At 38.1% G+C, this 25,454-nt stretch overlaps 2 protein-coding genes across 3 annotated transcripts; both read left to right on the top strand.

The window, feature by feature from the left end:
- Nucleotides 1-1,008: 1,008 nt before the first annotated feature.
- LOC148154281 (uncharacterized) lies at nt 1,009-9,551 on the top strand. The gene is made up of 2 exons (XM_088016173.1): nt 1,009-1,272; nt 5,866-9,551. Exons 1-2 carry the CDS (start codon nt 1,062-1,064, stop codon nt 7,215-7,217), a joined length of 1,563 nt encoding a protein of 520 aa, XP_087872299.1. The 5' UTR covers nt 1,009-1,061; the 3' UTR covers nt 7,218-9,551.
- An 84-nt stretch (nt 9,552-9,635) lies between these two features.
- On the top strand, nt 9,636-18,255 carry LOC106909522 (uncharacterized). Of its 2 annotated transcripts, XM_088016154.1 has the most exons (3): nt 9,709-9,753; nt 9,832-9,990; nt 14,271-18,255. In XM_088016154.1, exons 2-3 carry the CDS (start codon nt 9,927-9,929, stop codon nt 16,373-16,375), a joined length of 2,169 nt encoding a protein of 722 aa, XP_087872280.1. In that variant the 5' UTR covers nt 9,709-9,753; nt 9,832-9,926; the 3' UTR covers nt 16,376-18,255. The 2 variants fall into 2 exon arrangements, with proteins under 2 accessions (XP_087872279.1, XP_087872280.1); XM_088016153.1 differs by having other exon boundaries at nt 9,636-9,990.
- The last annotated feature ends 7,199 nt before the right edge of the window (nt 18,256-25,454 follow it).

Below are 25,454 nucleotides of genomic sequence, written 5' to 3' on the forward strand. Positions count from 1 at the left end.
TTTTTAAGCAATATTCTAATTTATTTAATCAGTCTGTAGATCTCTGATACTTACCACATCTTTGGTGTAAAATTCACAGATTCCTGACCCACTGGATATCTATTAATACAAAAAGATTTGATGTTTCATTTTAAATAAATCTTTAAATGCCTCATGCTGCATACACCACTGAGTAATGGATGATCCTGCTGGATTTTATCTTAGGCCTCAAGACAAAAAATGTAATTGGCCCCCCTGTGCATCGTTACAATTTCTTGAGTCTATCTGACCCATCAGAAGAGTGACAGTTTTAAAGGCTTGCATCTGCCTTGCTTTCTTTGGTCCAATTCTGATACCAGGACAATATTTACTGCTAGTGAATGTTACATGCAACAGTCTGCATAATGTACACAAATAGGTTGCTTAAATTTTGCTATATTGAAATGTCTCTCCCCACCTGGGCAAGGGAGGATGAGCAGTGAAACATGAGATTCTGATTTCAGCGCTAAAATCCGCCTCTAAAATATCTGTAGTCACTCACTGCTTAATTTTAAAACTGAATCCCAGCCTACAAAACTACAACTCCATATAATGACAGGCTCTAAGTTACAACCTGAAAAGATAATTCACAAGAAATCGGAATATATTTTCCAATTCAGTTCTTTTGTAAGATGAAAAGTATCTTTTGGTAACTGACTCCAAGCTCACATTTCTTGAGTCACTTTTTTTTTTTATTACATTAATCAGATTTATATAGTATTCTAATCATAAATGCAGTGTTTCCATTAGCTGCAGAAAATCCTCATAATTAGCAAAAATAAAAGGCTTGGAAACGTCAGTTTATGTATAATCATTCTATGTACTGTGTTTCACTCGCAGAATTAAATTAACCTTTCGTTATATTCAAAAATATTGAATATAGCAGTCTGTTCAGAGGAGACTCAAAGCGGAAAAATTAAGGGGGAACTAAAATCGACTACAGTTTCTTCGGTACAGCCAAAGTGAAACACGGAAAGCTACGGAGCACATAGACATAAGGATAGACGCCTCATGGACCGCTCTCGCCTATTGTTTCAGTGAAAATGTCTTCAGTTCAGCCTCAGAGAGAGTTTATCAACGAGCAGGAAACTCCTGCTGGACAAATATTGACAGAGCTGAAAGAAATTAACGTCAAGATCGAGGAAGAGATGGAGGATCAGACAGAAATCAACGTGAAGTCTGAAGAAGAGATGGAGGATCAGCGCAGACTGATGGATTTTACTCGGATACCGAAGATCATCTTTCAACGTATAGGTACGAAACACCTTCATGTTTTACTGATGTTGTTGAGTAAAGTTGGAGATATGTTAAAGAGAGTTGGAGACTGGTCAAGAAGCGCTGAACTCAAAGAGGTTTTACACCAAACTAAAAGACTCTAATTAATCCGCCGCAGCTGTAAACACTAAATACTTAAAAATGATCAACTGTGACCCGGATTATTATTCATCATATCTCATAACAATTACAGTTTACGTGACGCACTTACGCCTACCGAGCCAGTTTAAAGAAGAGCCCGGATACCGAAGACAATCTTACTTAGAAACACTTTCACAGTTTACTGGTCAGACTGGTTAAACATGGCTGTATCTGAAACCTGTTTAAAGAATCCACTCAAATTATAAACATTAAATATTCACTGGTGGACTGTCAGGGCCAGCAGCTTCTTCTCTGCTAGCCCTAAAAAATAAAAACTATATTTGTTATATTTAATTCCCTACTTAAAGAAGTGGCTTAAAATCATCTCATATCGTTCAAGTTTTTAAAACACTTAGAATGATCAACTTTGACCTCAACTGTTTACTATTCATTATAATACCTAAGTTACAGTTTATAATCCGTGACAGTTTTATCTTTACTCGTACTAGTTAAAGATTATGTTTACAATAATTAGTTTTTATTGTTTTGTGTATCATCTGTTTGCTATTACTTCACTCTAAACTTTAACAAGATGACTTTACTTAAAAAATTTTGGAAACCGATTGCCTTGAAAAATATAAGTTTAACTAACAATAACAATCTTTATTATCATAGAACCATGCAATAAGTCACATGGATTATAATGAAATTGGTGGAAAATAGTACTTCAGGGTATAAACTGTTCTTCAGTCTGTTTGTTCTTGCTTTGATGCTCCTGTATCTGCAGCCAGATGGCAGCAGCTGGAGCAAATTGTTACCGGGGTGTGAGGAGTCTTTTAAAATATTCCTGGCAGCGTGACCTGTGCAGTTCTTCGAGAGAAGACAGAGCAGCCGAAAGTCTTCTGAGCAGATTTTATGATTCTCTGGAGAGTCTTCCTCTGTGCAGCTGGGGAACCACACACAGAGACAATAGCAGATGATGGTTTCAATGGAACATCAATAGAAGGACACCAGCAGTTTTTCAGAAATATTGTTCATCCTCAGGACTCTCAGGAAATAGAGTCTCTGCTGGGCCTTCTTTGCTAGTTCTGCTGTGTTTACATCCCAGGCCAGGTTATCCATAACCTGAACTCCCAGGAAAAGTGAGTTTGACGCCCTCTCCACAGGCTCTCCGCAGATGTTTAGTGGTTCACTGTCTCTTTTCTTTCTCCTAAAATCCACTATGATCTCCTTGGTCTTGGCTGTGTTTAGGATCGGGTTGTTCTCTGTGCACCATGCTGTCAGTCGCTCCACCTCCTTCCTGTAGGCAGACTCATCGTCCCCTGAGATGAGGCCCACTACAGTCGTATCGTCTGAAAATTTAACGAGGGTGGTATTTTGATGGACTGAAACACAATCGTGTGTGTACGGCGTGACGAGCAGAGGCCTCAGCACACAGCCTTGAGGAGAGCCAGTACTGATGGTGATGGATGAAGAGGTATGGGGGTCCATTCTGACTCTGTTTGCGATTCGTCAGGAAGTCCTTAATCTGGCAACAGGTGGAAGAGGGGATTCACAGGTCTGCCAGTTTACGCACTAATCTGTCAGGGAGGATGATGTCAAATGCCAAGCTGAAATCGATGAAGAGGATGCGTGTGCAGCTATCTCGATGCTACAGGTGGGACAAGACAGCGTGCAGGACAGTGGCAACAGCATCTTCAGTTGACCTGTTAGCTCTGTAAGCAAACTGGTGTGTCGAAGGTGCGAGGATGAATGGGTGCATATGACTCTGAACCATCTTTCAAAACATTTCATCACCAATGGCGTGACAGCCACTGGTGGTCGGTAGTGGTTCAGGCAGGTGATGGGTGATTTTTTTTTTTAATGAATGGGAATAATGATGGATTTCAGACAGGATGGGATTCTGGCTTGAGAAAGGGGCTGATTAAAGATTTTTGTAAATACCCCAGCCAACTGCTCTGCACAGTTCCTCAGCACACATCCAGGAACACCATCAGGTCCCGCTGCCTTTCTGGGGTTGACAGATTGTTGCAAGGAATTCCTCCACCTGGAAGGTGGAGGTGCTTAGTTGCACTTCTTAATTCGAGATGGTTGCCACTGGAGGCTCTGACTCGAAACGATGAAGAAGTGGTTCAACTTCTCTGCTAGGGAGATGTCACCTTTGGCTGCTCCATGGTTGGTTCTGTAGTTGGTGACATGCTGGATTCCCAACTAAACCTGCCTGTTGCTGTTGTCCAAATGCTCTTCAATCCTCTCCTTGTAGTCCCTTTTAGCTTTCCTGATTCCTCCTTTTAGGTTGCTCCATGCCACACTGTAGAGGTCCTCATCCCCAGACTTGAAAGCAACATACCTTTCTTTAAGCAGCCGCTGGACTTCTCTGGTCATCCATGCCTTTCTGTTTGGGAAAATCCTGATACGTTTTTTCACTGTAACGATGTCAGTGCAGGTTTTGATGTAACAAAACACGCTGTCAGTGAATAATTCCAGGTCTGTGTGTTCAAAAATGTCCCAGTTTGTTCTTCAAAAACAGTCCTTCCACGTCGTCGGGCCAGCTAGTGATAGTTTTTATGGAACGTTCAGATTTCCTCGGGGCGGTACATGCAGGAATCAAAACAGTTACATGTGGTCAGACTTGGTTCTATAACCCAATTTGATGTTAGAGTAGACCTCATCCAAGGTGTTGAGTCCTCTGGTGGCGCATGTTACATGTTGATGTTATTTGGGGAGCACTACCTTTAAGTTGACATGATCAAAATCTCCAGCAATTATGAAATCTGCATCTTTTTTCAACGTAAAGTGAAATGATCCAAGTTAATACCACTATAAACTATTATTCTTACATTTGTTTACTTAACATACTTGTTCAGGGTACTTAAGACCTTGTTGTATGAGCTTAATTGTCAAGTTAATTTAACTTAGTTTAGTGAAGTTGTTTCAACTTAGAAATGGCAAGTAAATTATCTTCTTCTTTACTGAACTACATCAAGTTAGTCCAACTTACATGAACAGTACAGTTTACTTAGGAGAATCTAGGAAACCGATTGCCTTAAATAAGTTAAGTAACCACAACAAAAGATTTTAAGTTCACAAGATTCAACGTTTTAACAAAATTATATACGTAGCATAACATAGGCAGAGTAAATGGGCATTTTATTTAATAGAAATACATAAGCAACTTTCAAATAAAATACCCATTTTGTTTAATGATATAAAAACTAATGATAAAAATACTGACATGTAGAAAATGCTGAGCAATTAGGCTCAGATTTGCATAAACATTTGTTTGCCCAATAGCTTTACTCTACTTCCTGGGTTGGTTTAGAAATATTACCCATTAGATACCGTTTCCCCTATGTTAAAATCACTCATCAGACACCGTTTCCGCTATGTTAAAGGGGGGGAACAGTATCTGATGGGTGATTTATGGCCATCAGATACTGTTCTCCCACATTAAAACAGGGGCAACGGTATCTAATGGGTGAAATATGGCCATCAGATACCGTTCCCCCACTTTAAAATGGGAAACAGTATCTGATGGCCATAAATCACCCATCAGATACCGTTCCCCCATGGTAAAACAGGGGGAACGGTATCTGATGGGTGAAATATGGCCATCAGATACCTTTTCCCACATTAAAACAGGGGAAACAGTATCTGATGGGTGAAATATGGCCATCAGATACCATTTCCCCACTTTAAAACGGGGAAACAGGAATCAATAGTCAGATCTCTTATCATGGACAAAAACTGTAAAGGCTCTCAAGTAAAAGGCATGGCAGTTTTAGCTATTGTTGGACCCAAGAGCCTGTGCTAACATTAGCATATTAGCCTGTTAAGACTTTTATTCATCATCTTTTACAAGAAAAATCAACCTGTAACCATATGTTATTCATAGGCAATCATGACACATGAAAATATACTGAGGACGAATAACTCACCTTTAGAGAAGCTCTGCTTTTTCCAATGTTCAAGTCCACAAACATTCTGGAAGCTTCCTGCACTTTACTGCGGATGCGCACTGCTGAAGTGAAGCATTCGCTCCAGTAACAACAATATTCAAATCCAGTTTGCAAAGTGACTTAGTCTTGTACCTTTCTCAGGCCAAACATGTACATTACTCACATTACTTGAGTTGCATAAAGAATTTAGTGACACTTGAGTAAAGCACACAAACTTAATTTAAGCAATAATAGGTATTACATTTTGGAGTGTACATAGAGGAAGAAAACGTTTTGTAATATTTGTCAGGAAGCCACCAGGTTAAGCTATCACCATCTTGTTTGCTCACCTGGATGTCCATAATCATATTTTGACTCGCATCTAATTCCAGTCTGATCAGAAGAACCTCGTTGGTTGAGTTAATGTTCATTCTTATAAGATTGTAATCTTACAGTAACCCAAAAACATCCTGTTTATTGCATCAAGATGTTAAAGTGAAGGATTCCTTGTTTGATTGACATTTTAAAGCTTTTGTTTTGTCTTTTTGTCCAGATCTCCCACAATGCTGTGTGTATAAAGAGGAGGAGGTTCTCAATGAAACAGAACCACAGAGGAACCAACTCATCTCTCATGGCTCTCCAGAAGCTGAGAACCAGGATCAGGAAGGAAGCAATTCTGAAGACCCAGGAAAAAAGAGAAAGAAAGAACAGAAACAAAAGGAGAAATATGAGAAAACCAAACAGCAGAAAGGCAGACCTGACACTGAAAAACAGAAAAAGCACAAGAAAGCTCAGCCAAGGCAAAAATTATATTCTTGTAAAATTTGTGATAAAACCTTTTCTCAAAACAGTTACTGGACGAGACACATGATGACTCACACAGGAGTAAAACCTTTCACATGTTCAAACTGTGGAAAGAGCTTCTCTCAAAAAGGTAATTTAAATGCTCACATGAGAATTCACACAGGTGAGAAACCTTTCTCCTGTGGGGCCTGCGGAAAGAGTTACAGTGGAAGAAAGCATTTAAATTATCACATGAGGATTCATACGGGTGAGAAACCTTTCTCATGTGGGACCTGCGGAAAGAGTTACAGTGGAAGAAAGCATTTAAATTATCACATGAGGATTCATACGGGTGAGAAACCTTTCTCATGTGGGACCTGTGGAAAAAGTTTCACACTGAAAAACACTTTAAATATTCATATGAGAATTCACACAGGTGAGAAGCCTTTCACTTGTGAGACCTGTGGAAAAAGTTTCACCCATAAAACAACTTTTAATGTTCATATGAGAATTCATACAGGTGAGAAGCCTTTCTGTTGTGGGACCTGTGGAAAAAGTTACAGTGAAAGAGGGACTTTATCTCAGCACATGAGAATTCACACAGGTGAGAAGCCTTTTTCTTGTGGGACCTGTGCAAAGAGTTTCAAGACGAATTCAGTATTGCGTAATCACATGAGGATTCATACAGGCGAGAAGCCTTTCTCTTGTGGGAGCTGTGGAAAGAGTTACAGTCATAGAGGGACTTTAACTCAACACATGAGAATTCACACTGGTGAGAAGCCTTTTTCTTGTGGGACCTGTGGAAAGAGTTACAGTATAAAAGGGCATTTAACTAATCACATGAGAATTCACACAGGTGAAAGGCCTTTCTTTTGTGGGACCTGTGGAAAGACTTTCCGGTTGAAAGCAAAATTGCATCATCACATAAGGATTCATACGGGTGAGAAGCCTTTCTCTTGTGGAACCTGTGGAAAAAGCTTCAGGTTGAAATCACTATTATGTGATCACATGAGGATTCATACGGGTGAGAAACCTTTCTCATGTGGGACCTGTGGAAAAAGCTTCAGGATGAAAAAATATTTACTTCAACACATAAAGATTCATATGGGTGCGAAACAGTGACGTGTGGTGAAGTTCATAGCTGGTGAGCCACTGACTTACGATGTGTAAATTTAGACACCACGCATGTCATTGTTTACGTACATAAATTTTGCACGTGCATACAACACTGGAGGGCAAAATGGCTATTCTTTTACATGTCATCCATAGCCATGTTAACTCAGTGAAACTTAGAAATGTACTATGATCCACAGCAATGGGAAAAACCTAATCCACTTTCTCGCTCTGTATCGGCCAAGCGACAAGCAGCTCAAAGCCCTGGTACCACCTGCTCACTGTTTGCTCTGCTTCACCTTAACGTTACTACCAGGCGGTTTGAACTGCTGCTGGAGGTGAGCGGCTGTAAATTGAATTTGCTGCAAAACCTAAAGGAAGATTCGGCCCAAAGCATTTGGAGTTTACAAAACATCACATCAACATCAGCAAAAATACTGTAAATAATAATTTGGACCACAGCAAAAGCCGAACATGCCACAATTAAATAAATCAAAATGTCCCAAAAGCATCGGTGGACTGGGAAAGAGGCTACTGGGGGATTCCAGGTAGATCCCAGGTAGATCCCAGGTAGATTCCAGCAGAGATGAAGCGGCTCTTCATGCAGGGCCGCCCCAAGGTAACATGGGGCCTTAGAATCATGATTTGGCCCCCTGGTCCTCCTGCTAAGCACCTCAGCATCACTAACATTGTTTAAATATAGATTTAGTGAAGTCTAGTGATAGGTGGCCCAGGTTAAACGGTTGAGTTTAAAATTAATCACTGATTATTGGTTATTTGCTGTGATGTATTTGTGAACAAACCTAGTTCAAACACAAAGACTACACCATATTGTAGCCATGGTAACACAACAATCAAACTATCAAGATGATTCTTTAAACTTTCACAAAGTAAACTTCCTAATTAAATCCTAAATGTGCTGTTTATTTTTTTCCCTGCAGAATGCATTAAATAAAATTTAATTTTGTTGTCATTGTCCATAAATGACTGTTGCAGGTTTAGATCTATGTATTATTACAATTCAACTATTTCTAGGGCCCCTGGATGTCTGGAGGCCCCTGAATGGCCCCTACCAGCAGCTACTGAGTTTTCTTTATCTTGATATGTCAGCCTTATAATTCTAGATCTCAGATGTGCAAACATTAAAATGACATAGAGCTTTATTATCTTTGAAGCAGTCTGCAGATAAATTGTTATGACAGATATTATTAGGGTTTATTTAGTAAAATAGCAGGAAATGTTCTTATTTCATAACTTTATAACCAGCAAACTTCTCTCCTCTGGTCTGTTTACAGCTACAGTCCCAGATCAACACAATCCTTCAGCAGAAACAGCAACTTTATATCAGGGAAACAGACTAAATCTGCTTTGCATTTGCACTCTGATCTGATTAAATATTAGATTCTTGATTAATATGGGTTGTTGCTATGTTGCTGTACGGTGTTTTAAGATCTTGTCAGATTTTGATTTAGAGCTAACACCAGAGAGATTTTCCCACATATTTGTTTCACAAAATGTTTCTACATGCTCTGCATAACCAAAGATATTTTCTCACCCATCCAAATGTTCAGAATCAGGTGATCCAATCCCTTTCATGGGACAAACCAGAACCAGGTTAGTGTGACACATATTGTGAAATAGATGTTAAAGATGTTTAAGGTTCATTACAGTATATTGATGTTTCATACAGCTGCAAAGTGACTTTTGTTTCTTAGCAGTGAGGAGCTTCAGTTAAACACTTTTTGTTCCTTTGGGAGGCGTCAGTGTTTTCCTCTGTTATTTTTATTTCTAACATATTTTCTTTGTATATTTTTAAATGAGTGATTAATAATATCTCATTCCTCAAGTAGATATTGGCAAATTAATTACTTTAATTGTCTTTGTGGCTTTAATTAAAGTTATCTGTCTTCTTACATCTCGGCTCTTCAGTGACGTTTCATGATTTCACTTCTTTCTATGGAAACATGAACCTTTATTCAGAAGACAGTCAGTTATTCTCAATCTTTTCAAGTCAAAACATTTCACTGTGTTTCTATAAAATGTATTCATTTGCAGTTTAACTTTAAAACTGAATCACAACCTTCAAAACTACAACCTTGAAATATTTGTAAAACTTTAGACTGTTTTACAAACTAAAACGATCATACTCAAAAAAAATGTAATCATACATTCCAGTATGGTCCTTTTGTAAGATTGGAGTCAGCTTGGATAACTGACTCCAAGCTCACATTTCTTAAACAGTTTTTTCCATTAGTCAGAATGAAGCAATGTTCTCAAAATAAATGTTGTTCAATTAGCTGCAGAAAATCCTCATAATTAACGGAAATAAAAGGCTTGGAAACATCTGTGTGTTTGTGTAATTACTTTAATACTGTGTTTCACTCACTGAAATATATTAACCTTTTATTAATGTTGTAAAATATTTAATATAATTGAAAGTTGAGAGGAGGCTCGAAGCAGAAAATTTAAAGGGGAACAAAAAATCGTTTACAGTTTCTTCAGTACAGCCAAAGTGAAACACACGGAAAGCTACGGAGCACACGAGGTAGCGTTAGCTTTTCTTAGGTCGTTTGAAAACAGGTTTGGTGTTTTAGGTAAATATTTCCGTGTTTTATGTCTTCAGTTCAGCCTCAGAGAGAGTTTATCAACGAGCAGGAAACTCCTGCTGAAGAAACATTTACAGAGCTGAAAGAAATCAACGTTAAGATCGAGGAAAAGATGGAGGATCAGCGCAGACTGCTGGATTTTACCAGGATACCGAAGATCATCTTACACCGGATAGGTACGAAACACCTTCACGTTTTACTGATTAGTCGGGTTAAAGAGTTTTTAGACATAAATAATCGTTGTGTATGGAAAGCTATTTAAAGAAGACGCTCAAATTGTAAACATTAAACAGAATGATTTATGTTAAAGACTAGTCATCATGTAATATCTAAATTACAGTTTGTGATCCGTAACGGTCTTATTTTTACTCAAAGTACTGTTTAAAGTTCGGTTTAAAATAAGTAGTTTTAATTATGTTGGTGTGTAATCTATTTGTTTAGCTTCCCGCTGTGTCAAATTAGAACTTATACTTTGTATTCATTGTTTAAATATAAAACTAAATATAATGTTTATTAAATTAAGTTTGAGAACATAAAAATTCTGGATTTTTACCGTAGAATACCTTTAGCTTTTCAATTACTGACTGATTAATTAAAATAGTTTGATACCTTCAGGTCTGAAAACTCAATATTTTTATTTTGACATTGCCTCCTATGTTGTATAGATGACTCAACCCTGAACAGAAATATTTTACACTAACAGATTATAGCAAAACATGGATGCTTTTTTAAATTATTTATATAAGTTTAAAAGCTTTATGTTCCTTTTTTAGTAAGAAACCCAGGGGTTTCCCCAGTGTATTACAAGTCTGGCGGGCAACCAGGCTAAGCATTATTTGTTCATTATTTGTAGTTGTTTTTTATACAGCAGTAATAGTGATGGCAAAGACGGGTTAAAGAGTCTCTTTGGTGAAACTACAACGACCCGCCACATCCTAATAACGACAACTTCACACTAAATCTGTGATGTTTGCCACAGCTTTAGTGGCTCAGCCTGCTACGGAGCCCCTCAGCGGACAAGCGGAAAATGTTCTTTTGCATTTCCTCACAAAAGTTCTGCATATTATTGCAGTAAGTTTTGCGTTTCCCCGCAATAAGCAAACAGGCCCTGGTCTAAGCATTACTGTCAGGTTAATTGGTATGGATGGATGGATGGATTTTTGTATAAATTTTCTTCAGGTTAACTTAGAAAGTGAGCTAATATAGTTACAGGTTAATTTTCTAAACTACAAAAAGTAACTATCAGAGAAGCTAATAAATGAAAAATTGAACTCATTGATATCCAATAATAACACTGGTGTTATGCCAGATTTGCTAGCATTTTATTTTATAAATATTTTATCCGATTACTCGATTAATTGTAAGAATAATCGATAGATTACTCAATTACTAATATGTTTATCTCAATATGTTTTTGCTATATCACGATCAAATCAGATCAAATTTTATTTGTATAGCACATTTCAGCAGCAAGGCATTTCAAAGTGCTTCACATAATTAAAATAAAAACAGCATGTGACATTGAATAAACAGTGAGAGAGAGAGAAAGAGATTTTAAGGAAACATTAAAAGGGAAACAGTGAGAAAGAGAAATAAAAAGTAAAGATAAAATATTAAAGAGATTAAAAAAAACATCAAGAACATCAAAGACATCAAAACCCACAGTCTAACCCTAATTTAGCCATAAGCAACTCTAAACAGGTGGGTTTTAAGTTGAGATTTAAAGGCACCCAGTGTTTCAGCCGTTTTACAGTTTTCTGGAAGTTTATTCCAAATTTGTGGTGCATAGAAACTGAATGCTGTTTCTCCTCGTTTGGTTCTGGTTCTGGGTATGCAGAGCAGACCAGAACAAGAAGATCTGAGGGGTCTAGACGATTGGTACAGCAATAACAGATCTTTAATGTATTGTGGTGCTAAACCGTTCAATGATTTATAAACTAACAACAGTATTTTAAAGTCTATTCTCTGAGCTACAGGGAGCCAGTGCAGAGACTTCAATACTGGTGTTATATGCTCTATCGATATATCGATAGAGCACCAATATAAATATATCGATACACGATATATTTTCCAATATCCTCGAATGAGCTTCAAATGTTTTTTTTTTTTTTAAAGGTTTTGTTGGCTCTAGTGGCCTTTATTTGAAAGTATTTTGACAGGAAAGAGGGTAAGCAGAGAGGAGGAAGACATGCCGCAAATGTCACCAGGCCAGGAATCGAACCTGCTACCACCGCCATAAGGACCAAGGCCTCTATACGTGGGTTGTGCTTTGCCCCTGCGCCACCACAGCAACCCTCAAATGTTATGTTAAACTATAGAACTATTCCTGGATTATCGACAAATTTGTGACGGACTTATCTGAACTAGCGAACACTCAGATTGTTGGTGTGGACAGAGACGCAAGTTGGATGCGAGTCTTGCTGAGGACTCTAAAACTCATTAACGGGATGGAGTCAATGTTGGAGAAGTTACTAGTTTTGGTTCTGTGGAACGACCAAACTAATTTGGATAATTGGGAACTGTGATGTATCGGAGAAACTTATCGAAAATTGAAATTCATAATCTATCCGATCTAAGACATTCTGTATCTGAATTGGCTTCCCCCGTGTGGCCTTGGAAGGGCTGCATATTTCTAATCTCCTTGAAGATATGTAAACATAAAGCTCCTTCCCTCCTCACCCCCTCCTGTATCCATGGAGCTGGGGAGCTGAACGCTACCAAGGACATTCCTGGATAACATCTTATTAGATTTCTGCCGGGAGGCTGAGCAACGTGGTTTCATGGCCCTTTGACATCACCGCCTTCACTCATGTCTTTGTTTTGCCCTTTGTTTTGTCTGAATGTTGCCTTTTGCCCTAATGTGTCCTTTCCTCTTTTGTTTTATTTTGTTAGAATTGGAATAACTGTGAACTTGAATCCTTAACTTCAACAGTCAATACTTAGTTATTTTTATACGTCTTTTAGCTTATTTTGTTAGAAACTGTGGAGTAATGCCTATTTACATCAATATTATACAGCCCAGAAATGGAATCAGAATAAGAATAACTACGAACTTAGAATCCAGAAATACTTAACAGGTAGAGTCACAGCTTAGTTACTTTTACACAACTGCTTTCTAGAAACTTTTACCCAGAAAAGGAATTAGATTAGTCACTCTTTAGCTTATTTTATCAAAAACTGTAGAGTACTCAGTATTTAGATGCAGAGACCAGAAGCCCAGAGGAAACTTCTGGATCAAGATTATTAGACTATTTTTCAGACTCCTGTTGTCTCAACCCAGAAATGAAATTAGACCAGAGGAAACTTAGCAACCCTGAACAGGAGCTCCTAGTTTACATACTTTAGATCAATATTAGATTCACTTTCTTCTTTTGCTCTTTCCTTTGGTTTGTTTATTTTGTTTGTATTTCCTTTTAATTCATGTAAAGCACTTCAAATTGCCTTGTTGTTGAAAATGTGCTATATAAATAAAATTACCTTTTACCTTACTTATTAATAATCGCAAAAATACACATCAAGTATAAAAGCATGAAACTGTAACGAAGTGAATGATCTGTTCTATGTGGGGTATCGTTTGAGTGTTTTTGGTTCTGAATCCAGATACATAAAGTTGGGTTGTTGTCAGTTGTTATGGCAATGAGTCTGCTGCGTGCATCGTAAAACTGACAGAGAGCGAGAAAATAAAAGAATGAGCGGTTTTGAAGTATTTTTTCCATTGCATTGCTAAATGAATCATAGCTATGTCTCCAGGTTTAATTTTAACGGACCAGTTCTACCATTCACGGCTCACCTCAAACTTCCGCTGTCGCCATGTTGTTTGTATTTCTCCGGCCGCGTGATTGATAGAAAATGTCCTGGTTGGGAGGGGAGAGCCTGGACTTTTGAACTGAGTCTGACTGAACATAACAGAGTCTTTCTCAATGTTCTGCTTGGTGTTGATATGCAGAATTAATTGGAATGCAAAGCGCCGACAGGTTTGCAACTGCAACATACGCCAGAGCGCTGTTGAGGTGCATGGACCATTCGAGGTTCTGACAACTTTAGCTTTTGTTGATGCAGTAATAAAGAACAGATGTTTATGCAAATGAGGATTGGAAAGAAGACATGAAACCAAAACCATCAACAGGGTTTAAAATGCTTATTTTCTTTGTAATGTTCATTAGAAAACAAGTTGTTCTATGCATTAAATGTTTTCAGCATATGATTGTGTAAGACTAATAATATACTAACGGCATATAACAGGATTAAATCAAGCTGCTGTTTGATCTGTTTTTGTCCTGGAGCCACGAGGTTTAATTATCACCATCTTGCTTTCTCTGCTGGAGATCCATAGTGGTTAAGTTAATGAATTTGTAATTTTAGTCTTTGGAGCACTTGAAAAGGCTCTAAGTGATTAAAGCGAAGGAATCATTCTCTTACTCAGATTTAAAAGCTTTTGTTTTGTCTCTTTGTGCAGATCTCCCACAGTGCTGGGTGTGTAAAGAGGAGGAGGTTCTGAATGAATTCAGCTACCAGGACAGGAAGTCCAGTTCATACAAAGAAGAACCAGAACATCAAGAGTTCAAAGAGGAAGAGAAGCCACTCTGCATCAGTCAGGATGAAGAACAACTTGTGGTGAAACAGGAGACTGATGACATTTTGGTGAATCCTCCTAATGTGCAAAGAATCTACAATGAAACAGAACCACAGAGGAATCAACTCATCTCTCCTGGTTCTGCTGAGGATGAGAACCAGGATCAGGAAGGAAGCAAATCTGAAGACCCAGGAAAAAAGAGAGACGAAGAACAGAACCAAAAGGAGAATTACAAGAAAACCAAACTGCAGAAAGGCAGAACTGACACTGAAAAACAAAAAAAGCACAAGAAAGCTCACCCAGGGCAAAAATCATATTCTTGTAAAATTTGTGATAAAATCTTTTCTCAAAACGGTAACATGACAAGACACATGAGAATCCACACAGCAGTAAAACCTTTTACATGTTCAACCTGTGGAAAAAGTTACAGAGAAAAGGCTGGTTTAATTTTTCACATGAGAATTCACACAGATGAGAAACCTTTTTCCTGTGGGACCTGTGGAAAATGTTTCTTCCATAAAAGTACGTTAAATATTCACATGAGAATTCACACAGATGAGAAACCTTTTTCCTGTGGGACCTGTGGAAAATGTTTCTTCCATAAAAGTACGTTAAATATTCACAAGAGAATTCACACAGATGAGAAACCTTTTTCCTGTGGGACCTGTGGAAAATGTTTCTTCCATAAAAGTACGTTAAATATTCACATGAGAATTCACACAGATGAGAAACCTTTTTCCTGTGGGACCTGTGGAAAACGTTTCTTCCATAAATGTACATTAAATATTCACATGAGAATTCACACAGGTGAGAAACCTTTCTCTTGTGGAAACTGTGGAAAGAGATACAGTGAAAGAAAGGCTTTAAATCGTCACATGAAAATTCACATGACCCAGAAGCCTTTCTCTTGTGGGACCTGTGGAAAAAGTTTCTCTCGAAAAGACACTTTAAATAGTCATATGAAAGTTCACACAGGTGAGAAGCCTTTTTCCTGTGGAAAGAGTTACAGTGAAAGAAAGACTTTAATTAATCACATGAGAATTCACACAAGTGAGAAGCCTTTTACATGTGGGTCCTGTGGCAAGAGTTACAGTGAAAGAAGCGCTTTAAATCGTCACATGAAAATTCACACAGGTGAGAAGCCTTTCTCTTGTGGGACCTGCGGAAAAAGTTTCTCTCGAAAAGAACATTTAAATGATCATATAAGAGTTCACACAGGTGAGAAGCCTTTTTCCTGTGGAACCTGTGGAAAGAGTTACAGTGAAAGAAAGACTTTAATTCATCACATGAGAATTCACACAGGTGAGAGGCCTTTTTCATGTGGGACCTGTGGAAAAACGTTTGCTATAAAACAAACTTTAAAGGAGCATATGATGATTCACACAGGCCAGAAGCCTTTCTCATGTGTCACCTGTGGAAAAAGTTTCAGGCAGAAATCACAACTACTTAATCACATGATTATTCATACAGGTGAGAGGCCTTTTTCATGTGGAACTTGTGGAAAAGGTTTCAGGGTCCAAACTCATTTACTTTGTCACATGACGACCCATACAGGTGAGAAGACTTTCTCTTGTGGGACTTGTGGAAAAAGTTTCTCTCGAAAAGATACTTTAAATAGTCATATGAAAATCCACACGGGTGAGAAGCCTTTCTCTTGTTGGACTTGTGGAAAAAGTTTCTCTCGAAAAGATACTTTGAATAGTCATATGAAAATCCACATGGGTAAGAAGCCTTTCTCCTGTGAGAATTGTGGAAAAAGTTTCAGGATTAAATCACAACTACTTGATCACATCAGGGTTCACACGGGTGAGAAGCCTTTCTCATGTGAGAATTGTGGAAAAAGTTTCAGGAGGAAATCACAACTACTTGATCACATGAGGATTCATACGGGTGAGAAACCATTCTCATGTGGGACCTGTGGAAAGATTTATAGGAATAGAAGTAGTTTAACTCATCACATGAAGACTCACTTAGATGAGAAGCCTTAGGCCCAAAACACCTTGGAACCATTTTAGCATCCGATCCAATAGAAAATCTCGTCGAATGATGTACAGAGCAACTAGACCACCTTAATATCAACAGGCCCTTAAAGGCTGCTATGATTCCCTGTGATTGCTTTCTCTTTAGCTCTCAGCGAAAGCAGATCATTTTCTCTTTGCTCCCTTATCTATTCCTCCCCAACTTCACTTGCTCCGTTTCTGTGCTGGCTTTTTAGGAGTCTCTCTTTGCACATCCTCTAAATCTACAACTAATGGATCTGGTTAACTGGTCTCTCAATAATGCAGTTAATCAAACTTTCTCAACAAAAAGACTGCACAGGAGAGCCCACTCATCCTTCAGGGACACACCTGACGGGATACATCCTGGATTTATTCAGATTCATGATGACAGGATTTCAGCTTATGGATTCCTGGAATATTGACAAGTTTGTGATGGACTTGGGCCAACTAGCAAACACTCTAGGGCAGTTGTAAACAAATATTTTAGTAATCGAGTAATCTATTGATTGTTTTTATGATTGGATTAAAAAGATTGGTATTAGAGATTTTTGTGTTATCATTTTCAGTCTAATGCTAATCAATAATTAATCAACATTCAGTCTACTGTTAATCGGTAATGGCGTACAGTGCTTAAACTTTTTGATTGCTGTGTTGAATATCTGTGTTCCTGAGAACTGATTGTTCCCTCCAGATTCTGCTCTCCAGGGAAAGAGCCTGATGACCTGTGTGTTAGATTGAGCTGCCATCTGTCTTGTTGTTTATCTTTTCCGACTATTGTTTTCCCAAACAAAAGGCTCTAGAGAGAGAAGTCAGGACACTCTGTGAACAACTCAGGAGAGCACAGCCTCTCAGGGTGGTGTCTGCAAAATCATTGGCCCAGCGTGCTGTACTTTTGCTCCGGACGAAACAGGAACAGGTGGAACTATTTCTGATGCTCTACATGAACTGGAGGAGCTTAAAAATTACGTGGAAAGTGGAACGCAGGGATCATCTTCCTTTGATCTTCTTTCTTGGCTCACTTCTGGACCATGGTGGAGTTTACTGCTGAAGTGGTGTATCACCACTTCTGACGGTGTTGATTCTTTTTTGCCTGTTTACAGGTTGCATTATTCCATGCCTTCGAAGTCTGATGCTAAAGACATTTAACACTGCTGTGGTCAACTATCAGCTGGTGAAAATAACCTATGACACAAATGAAGACAACTTGTTTGAAATTTGTGGTGATGAAGTTCTGTAATCAATAAACAGATGAATTCATTTGCTGAATGATTCCTACACCGAAAATGTGAAAACGAATGGTGTTGGTGATGAGAAAACTGCATTTGATTTTTTGCTGTTTCTTTTATTTTTTCATTTATTTTGTTATATTCATTTATTCATTGTGTAATTTTATGTTTAGATTAGAAAAAAAACAAACAAAAAAACGGAATCTTGCATTTATTAGATATTTTCTTTTCTATGCTTTGAATAAGTTTACACACATGGTAAAATGATAAAAAGGGGGGAATGTTAGATATTTTTGTATTTTTGTGTTATCATTTTTCAGTCTAATGCTAATCAATAATTAATCAACATTCAGTCTAATATTAATCGGTAATGATATACGGTGCTTAAACTTTTTGATTGCTCTGTTGAATATCTGTGTTCCTGAGAACTGATTGTTCCCTCCAGATTCTGCTCTCAAGGGAAAGAGCCTGATGACCTGTGTGTTAGATTGAGCTGCCATCTGTCTTGTTGTTTATCTTTTCCGACTATTGTTTTCCCAAATAAAAGGCTCTAGCAGAGAGAAGTCAGGACACTCTGTGAACAACTCGGGAGAGCAGTTTGTCGAGACTTCTCCTTTTGCAAAAGCTTGGTCATAAAATTCATATACGTTGTCTGTGGTTCTTTTAATGAAGGTTCAAGAAAAGTACCTATCAACTGGATAAAAAAGAAAATTTACCTGTAACAATAATGTCTCTAAGTTGACCTGAAGAATAGTTATACTCAAGTTATATTCAAGTTAATAATAGAGGCAGGCTCATAGATACGCAATAAAAATGTCTATACTCCATTTTTTAGTTTATGTCTTCATATTCAGTCAATTTAATAAACTCTCACCTTGCCCAGTCATTTATAGCTTCTGTGTCCATGTGAATGATGGGATTTGACACATTTGTTCCTCACACAACTGCTACGTGGCGGTACGTAGCTTTGTGGCTATGTACCGCCACATTGCGCTCCGCCACCCACCTGTTGAGATTGGAATGATATGAAATTTATGTTCTGATTTGTCCATAAAGCTACGCATGTGCTAAGTATCAACTACATCGCAGCTGCCCACAGTGTTCAGTCTTTCCAAATACAACCGCCGCGCTCTTCACCTGCAGGCTGCCGTAGTCCAGGCATTGCGCCAATCAATTTAAGGATGCTAATTGTTCCCCCCCAAAAAACAATAAAAACCTGGACATTAGCTACTGTATGTTGACTAGAAGGGGGTGAAAATTATACCATTGTTATTTTATATCTCTTAAATGAATGTAATTCTCATTATTTTGTCCCAATCAATCTTCAGTTTGATATTGAGTGCCATTAGTAGGTGACACCGCACCTACTAATGGCACTTCCGGTGGCAGGTGTCATTATGCGGCACAAGTGCCGCTGTTTTCGGGGCTAGCTGTCAGTGTTGTCACTGCCTTCAACGTATAACGCTGAGTGAAGCTGTTGACCGCTCTAAGATCGCCACCCCAAATCTCGTCAGCGAAAATAGGCTTTTTTGTTACTGGAAACCATATTCCAACGTCTATCAAAGCTAAATTTTTTAAACAATTGTATTATTTAAGTATGTATTAATGCATAGTTCAGCATATTTAAATATGCTTAGTGGCTATAACAATCGAATAGGATGGAATATTCTGATATTGATGTATGATGAGCATATTACAAAGCACACAGCCGTTCATAATTTATTTAATAAATGATTTAATAATACCAATACATATTTATATAACTATACAAACACAAATAAATGATAAAAAATGGCACAAATAAATAATGATTAATACTGAATAATATATATTGGATACATTTTTGTATGTATGTATAAACATGTAGATATATGTATATGTTTTTCAGCTGACGATTTCTAGCTTCATAGTGATTCAGCAGCTGAGTCCAAAATCCGATGTGAGATTCATCCGTGCTGCAGTGAATCCGTCTCTCTTTATCTCCCTCTTCTTTCTCACATCGTGTCTTTAGGAAACTTTCAAAACAAAAACGGAAGATTTGGGATGTAGCTTACCTTTGACAGAGTGAGAGAAGTATATATAAATAATAGTCTTTACCGCCTTTGTAAACTTTGCTGGTGAATGTTATAACAAGTAATATAAGTTTTATAATATATGTTACATTGTTTAATTTCTAATATAGGCTCTTGTGTCAGATAATCTAAGTCAGTGTTAGAGAATAATTATTTTTTTTAGATTTACGGAATCTCAGTTAGCCTTCATAGCGGGGCTGAACCCGTATTACACCAAGCACTGTAGCTAATATTAGCTGGTATCTCGCCGGTGGACATAAATACAGTAAAGTAATATTCTAATCACAATATAAACACAATAATATGTCCATCTTACTTGTGAAATGTTGTCTGTCAAGCCCTCGCATCAATAATCCATAGATCCGAACAACAATATCCCTCAGTGCTGAGGCATCTTCTGCTGTTTTGGTTGAGCAAAGTAGGAGGGACGACCCCTCCAAGATGGCCGCCGTATTTTCTGCGCCGGAGCAGCCGATGTGCAGGGTCTACTCTTATATTATGTCTATGCTTGTGACCAATAATGGCAGGTGTCAGCGGAAGTGCCAGTATGAGGTGCCGAGGTCAGCCGAAGGCAGTGACAACACTGGCAGCTAGCCCCGAAAACAGTGGCACTTGTGGCGCATAATGACACCTGCCACCGGAAGTGCCATTAATAGGTGCGGTGTCACGATTTGCATCTGCTGTCTCTCCTGGAGTGTCGGCCAGAACACCACTTAGTCCAGGATTCAGCTCAGGACCAGATGTTTGGATGAGGTGCAGCAAATGTGTGTCTATACGAAGGTGTATGTGTGTGTGGTTTCCTAGAATAAACAAAAATACAGAAAATAAGTTCAAGGTGTCCTATCATTACTGTTAGAGATTTTTTGGTATTATCATTTTGTTATTACTTAGTTCATATTCAGTCTAATGTTAATCAATAGTTAATCAACATTCAGTATTATTGTGATATTCAGTTTAAAGTGTTCTCATATAAACTGACCTGGAGGCCCCATCTGCCTGTTTGTCTTCATGTGAAACAGTTAGCTGTGTGTTTCCCAGACCTTGAATTATGTTTCCACAGGTGCCTCCTTATCAACCGGAATACTCCCTACCTTAGAAACTGTCTGTGTGCAGTTGTATTTTGTCTCTGCTCGGACTTAGCAACAGGTGAAATAATAGCAAACAAATAAACTTCAAATCACTCATTTAGCTGCAGTAAACACTCAAATATTGCAACTTACTCATCAATTACGCACAATTATAAGGAGAACACACATATCTTGCAAGTCTTTCCCACGTGTTAACACAGTGGTTCGGTTACCCAACTTCCCCACCAGATACCAGCAACATTGGTTACAGCTAGCTGAGACGTCGGCACTGCCCTAACTACGGTATGCCTTAAGGGACAAAAGTAACGCTGAACAGAAATCACATAATACAAAGAGTAATACTCAACACCAAACTTAAACTATTTAAGGGTAATTTGAACTGGTGCTGTAATAAAAAAAAACAAATGTCAATGTTAATATTTTACCATGAACACTAATACTGAGCTGAACAGAACCATAAATCCTACTGAACAACTGACACAGAGTATGCTGTCATTCTAAATGCTTTATGTCACACATACTTATACTCAGTATGTGAACAAATTAATAGTTTAAGACCAACAAAACATCTAAAGATATCTTGAAACTTGACACAGAAAATAAATGTTACAAAGTCACATAACAAATTACATTTCATATGAAATATGCACTATATTAAATACTCAGATGACTCTGCAGCTGTCAGGTGTATCAGAAATAGGAAATAAGTTGACTCATATTAGAGGATTACTTTGTTGAATGGTGTTGGGGAAAAATCAAGTCATCTTACTGTGACCAAAGCAGATAATTGTAAATATCAAAACAACCGCAATTACATCCTTTTTATATAAAGTATAATGCTTAAAATTGCTACACTGTGTTAAACCCTTTAGAAGCTTGTATTCCGTTTATAGTTTCAAATGTTTCAGCTATGGATAAGATGAATAAACTTGTTTGCATGCAGCAGTTAGATAAGGAGCACAAATCATGCCAGAACAGGATGGTGAAAAAGGTGAAACATCCAGTACATACGAGAAAATACAACTTCTTAAATGGGCAGCAGCCAAGAGTGGAGTGTTTTAATCAGGAGAGGATTTGACAGCTATAGTTTGTGAGTATGGGAATAACTTGAGAAGTTTGTGATGTCTCTGGGTTCAAGGATGACAGATTAAAGTATGGAGTCCTCACTCCCACTCAGACACAACCTTCTCCTCCAGGGACTCATTGCTGTCCATGTTTGTAGGTGAGTTATGTCTCCATTTGGCCAAATGCATTGATTTAATAAAGGTCTTGTGAATTGTTAGAGTTGACACCTGACCAAATAACACAGGAAAGACAACAGAGAATTAGATTCTGAATACTCACGAGGAGAACAGACAGAGATGTGCTTTCAGTTACAATCTCCTACCTCTCTGAAAGCACATTTGCCTGCTCCTCTCTTTTTATTGTCTTTAGTATCCCTAATCACAGAGAGCGCTGTAACTCTAAAGGGAGGGGGAAATAACACTTCATCACACAGTTACAGCGCCTCCAGTTTCTGACACAGGGTCAAACAGAGCAAGTTGTACATCTTCACGGCGACGGTTTTACAGCTATCTAAGAGGTCAAAAGCAGGGCGTTCTGTGAAGAGCTGCGTCACTGCTCTTCTTCAGAGAGGCCCTCTGAGAAAGGAAATCAGAGTGATTAACAATGCAGAAACATTCCTTAAAAGATATGACTAAAACAAATAAGAGTACATAAGGTAAGAGCAGTATAAAAGTATAACGAATAGTTGATAATAATACAATTTACCTAACATGAATGATTTTACATCCTGGTTTGTGCCACATTTTTGTGCCTTGCCTGAAATATTGAAGAGCTGGTAGAGGCGTGTTTCTGTGTGCTCTTGGATTATGGCAGAAAAATTTCCCCTTACTAAACTCCCTTCTCTTTTGTCTTGTGTGACCTGTGGAAAATGTCTCAGGACGAAATCACAATTACTTGATCACATGAGGATTCGTACAGGTGAGAAGCCTTTCTTATGTGGGACCTGTGGAAAGAGTTATAGTTGTAGAAATACTTTAACTTAGAGGTTCCCAAACTGTGGGGCACACCCCCCGTCTGGAAGAAAAAAAAACATGAACACTGTATGCGCTGGGTTTTTACCTTATATTGGCCAACTCTCTGTTCCTATGTCAATTTGATACAGTAGAGGCTTCCACACTCCCCATATCTGTGTCCTCTGTCACTTTTATCAACGGTTAAAACTGTTTCATCCGTTGTTAACATGTGGTAATCTGTTTTTCCGAGCCGCCTTTACACGCAACGGCAGTGAAGGAGACCTGCTGCTGCTGTGCAGAGCTACAGGTGTGTTAGAATCACGGCAGCAAACCATCAAAACGCAAAGAACTTTTCACAGTTTTCCCCCAAACTAACAGACTGAGTTAAGCTGTTGGATGCAGGTAATGTTAGCTAAAAGATGACTAGCTAATATCAATACAGCACCTTAAGCTTGTTAACAAGTAGCCTGTAGGCTATGTTGTTGTCTATGTTCAGCTACGTACATTCATTTTGCTCCCAAAAAAGTCAATCCCCATGAAAACAGTGGGGTCCCAGAAAATGTTTGGGAACCACTGGGGGGGCAGGAGAAAAGGTTTGGGAACCACTGCTTTAATTCATCACATGAAGACTCAATCAGATGAGAAGCCTTAGGGCTGAATCACCTCAGATCCATTTTGGCATCTGATCCAATGGAAAATCTGGTCTGAATATTTACTCAGCAATTATAAGATGTTAAAGTCAACAGGGCCTCGCAGGCTGTTAGTGATTCACTGTGACTGTGTCTTTCAGTGTCCGACCAAGATAAACCTGAGGTCTACTTTTGCTGCCAACTTGCTTTTTAGTCCAGTTTTTTATTTTACTTCTCAGTTGTATTTGTACTTAAAATGATGACGTGCCATGTACATATTTTGTTATATTTTTCTCCCATGGAGGTCGCCATTTTTTCTCTGATGGGTTGATGGCTCCATTCTGCACTGGAGCGTTCAGAGTAAACACAGGAAAGCTAACTTTACCTGAGTAGTTGTTCATCATATTCCGTTGACTGGTGTCATTTTAAATAATACCACACGGTGTCACTATTGGCTGTGATAAAAAATAAAATAAAACTTGAGGCGAATCTGGATAATTTCCCACATGAAAGAAAGGAGAGCTCAGTGGGAGTGGAACACAATGAAGGACCTGATCTGGACCCTGGACATTTCTCCACAACACTTTGAGCCATTTATACCAGCAGAACCAACAAGCTAACAGCTGATCGTTACCTTAACGAGCTAAAAATAAATGTCTGAGGCAGGCAGAGCTGAACACTCTGATCGGTGTCAATGCGCTCTGGTCGAAATTAAATAGGCTTAATAATGGTACTGGAGGGGCCAGGCAGTTGGACCACTACATGTAATATACCCAGAATGCATTGCAGCTTGAACAATATGGCGACATTCCTGTGAAAATATTTCATTCAAATGTATAAAAACTAAATAACCTACAGTACTATTACAGTGTTGTTTTTACTTCTAAGATGAGTATTTCCCAATAGGATCTATTTTTATAACTAGTTGTGGTTCCTATAAGGTCCCCATCAGTGTCCCATCAGATACTGAAGTTAAAGAGGGGCTTACTGTTAAAAATGCTAAACACTATTTCCCCTTGTGGCCCCACTGGGGATAACTGTGAAAATGGATGAATGTTTTTTTTAGTGGTTTATGTTATGTTGTAATTTTAAATGTCATGTTTCCTTTCCCTGTAAATGAAAAATCATCATATTCAAGAGAAATAAAGGGTTTCAAACATCCATCTATGTGTTATTAATGCATATAATGTTATACTTAGTTATAAAGTTTCTGAAATAAATGGGTTTTTAAGTGTATTCTAATTTATTGAATGAGTCTGTAGATCTCTGATACTTGCCACATCTTTGGTGTAAAATGTTCACAGATTCCTGACCTACATGATGGATGCCCACCGGATATCTATTAATACAAAAAGATTTGATGTTTCATTTTAAATAAAAGTTAATGCCTCATGCTGCTTAAATTGTGTTATATTTATCTTATTGAAATGTCTCTCCCCACCTGGGGGAGGGAGGATCAGCAGTGAAAGATGAGATTGTGATTTTAGCGCTAAAACCCGCCTATTGACTGTAAAATATCTGTAGTCACTCACTGCTTAATTTTAAAACTGAATCCCAGCCTACAAAACTACAATTCAATATACTGACACTAGGCTCTGTGTTACAAAGTGACAAGATCAATCACAAGAAATTAGAATATATTTTCCAATACGGTTCTTTTGTAAGATTAAAAATATCTTTTGATAACTAACTCCAAGTCTACATTTTTTGAGTAATTTTTTTTTCCATTAATCAGATTGATGTAATGTTCTAATAATAAATTATGTGTTTCACAGAACAAAACAGAACTTCTGTTTCTTTGACACAAGTCATTGTTATAATTTGCTATGAGAATATGTTTGTACACTGTTAAGGAAGAAATTCTAAATTGGTTAACTTTGGAAAAAGTTTGGCTCTCTCTTCCTCTGGATCCCAGGTCCTCTCGGCGGGCCACGTGTGGCCAGAAGGAAAACAACAATGCGTGTTGACATCACAGAATTACAGAGTTTAATCCAATATAAGACAATGCACAAACTTACACCAGAAACTGTAGAA

The sequence above is a fragment of the Poecilia mexicana genome, unplaced genomic scaffold (genome assembly GCF_051168715.1).
Source record: "Poecilia mexicana isolate PSO_F unplaced genomic scaffold, ASM5116871v1 scaffold_18, whole genome shotgun sequence".
In the NCBI taxonomy this organism is placed as follows: Eukaryota; Metazoa; Chordata; class Actinopteri; order Cyprinodontiformes; family Poeciliidae; genus Poecilia; species Poecilia mexicana.

Excerpts from the sequence above, each read along its gene's own strand:
- LOC148154281 (XM_088016173.1), top strand. The coding sequence starts at position 1,062 with ATGTCTTCAGTTCAGCCTCAGAGAGAGTTTATCAACGAGCAGGAAACT. Across the intron at positions 1,273-5,865 it reads GATCATCTTTCAACGTATAG|ATCTCCCACAATGCTGTGTG; the intron begins GTACGAAACACC and ends CTTTTTGTCCAG.
- LOC106909522 (XM_088016153.1), top strand. The coding sequence starts at position 9,822 with ATGTCTTCAGTTCAGCCTCAGAGAGAGTTTATCAACGAGCAGGAAACT. Across the intron at positions 9,991-14,270 it reads GATCATCTTACACCGGATAG|ATCTCCCACAGTGCTGGGTG; the intron begins GTACGAAACACC and ends CTCTTTGTGCAG.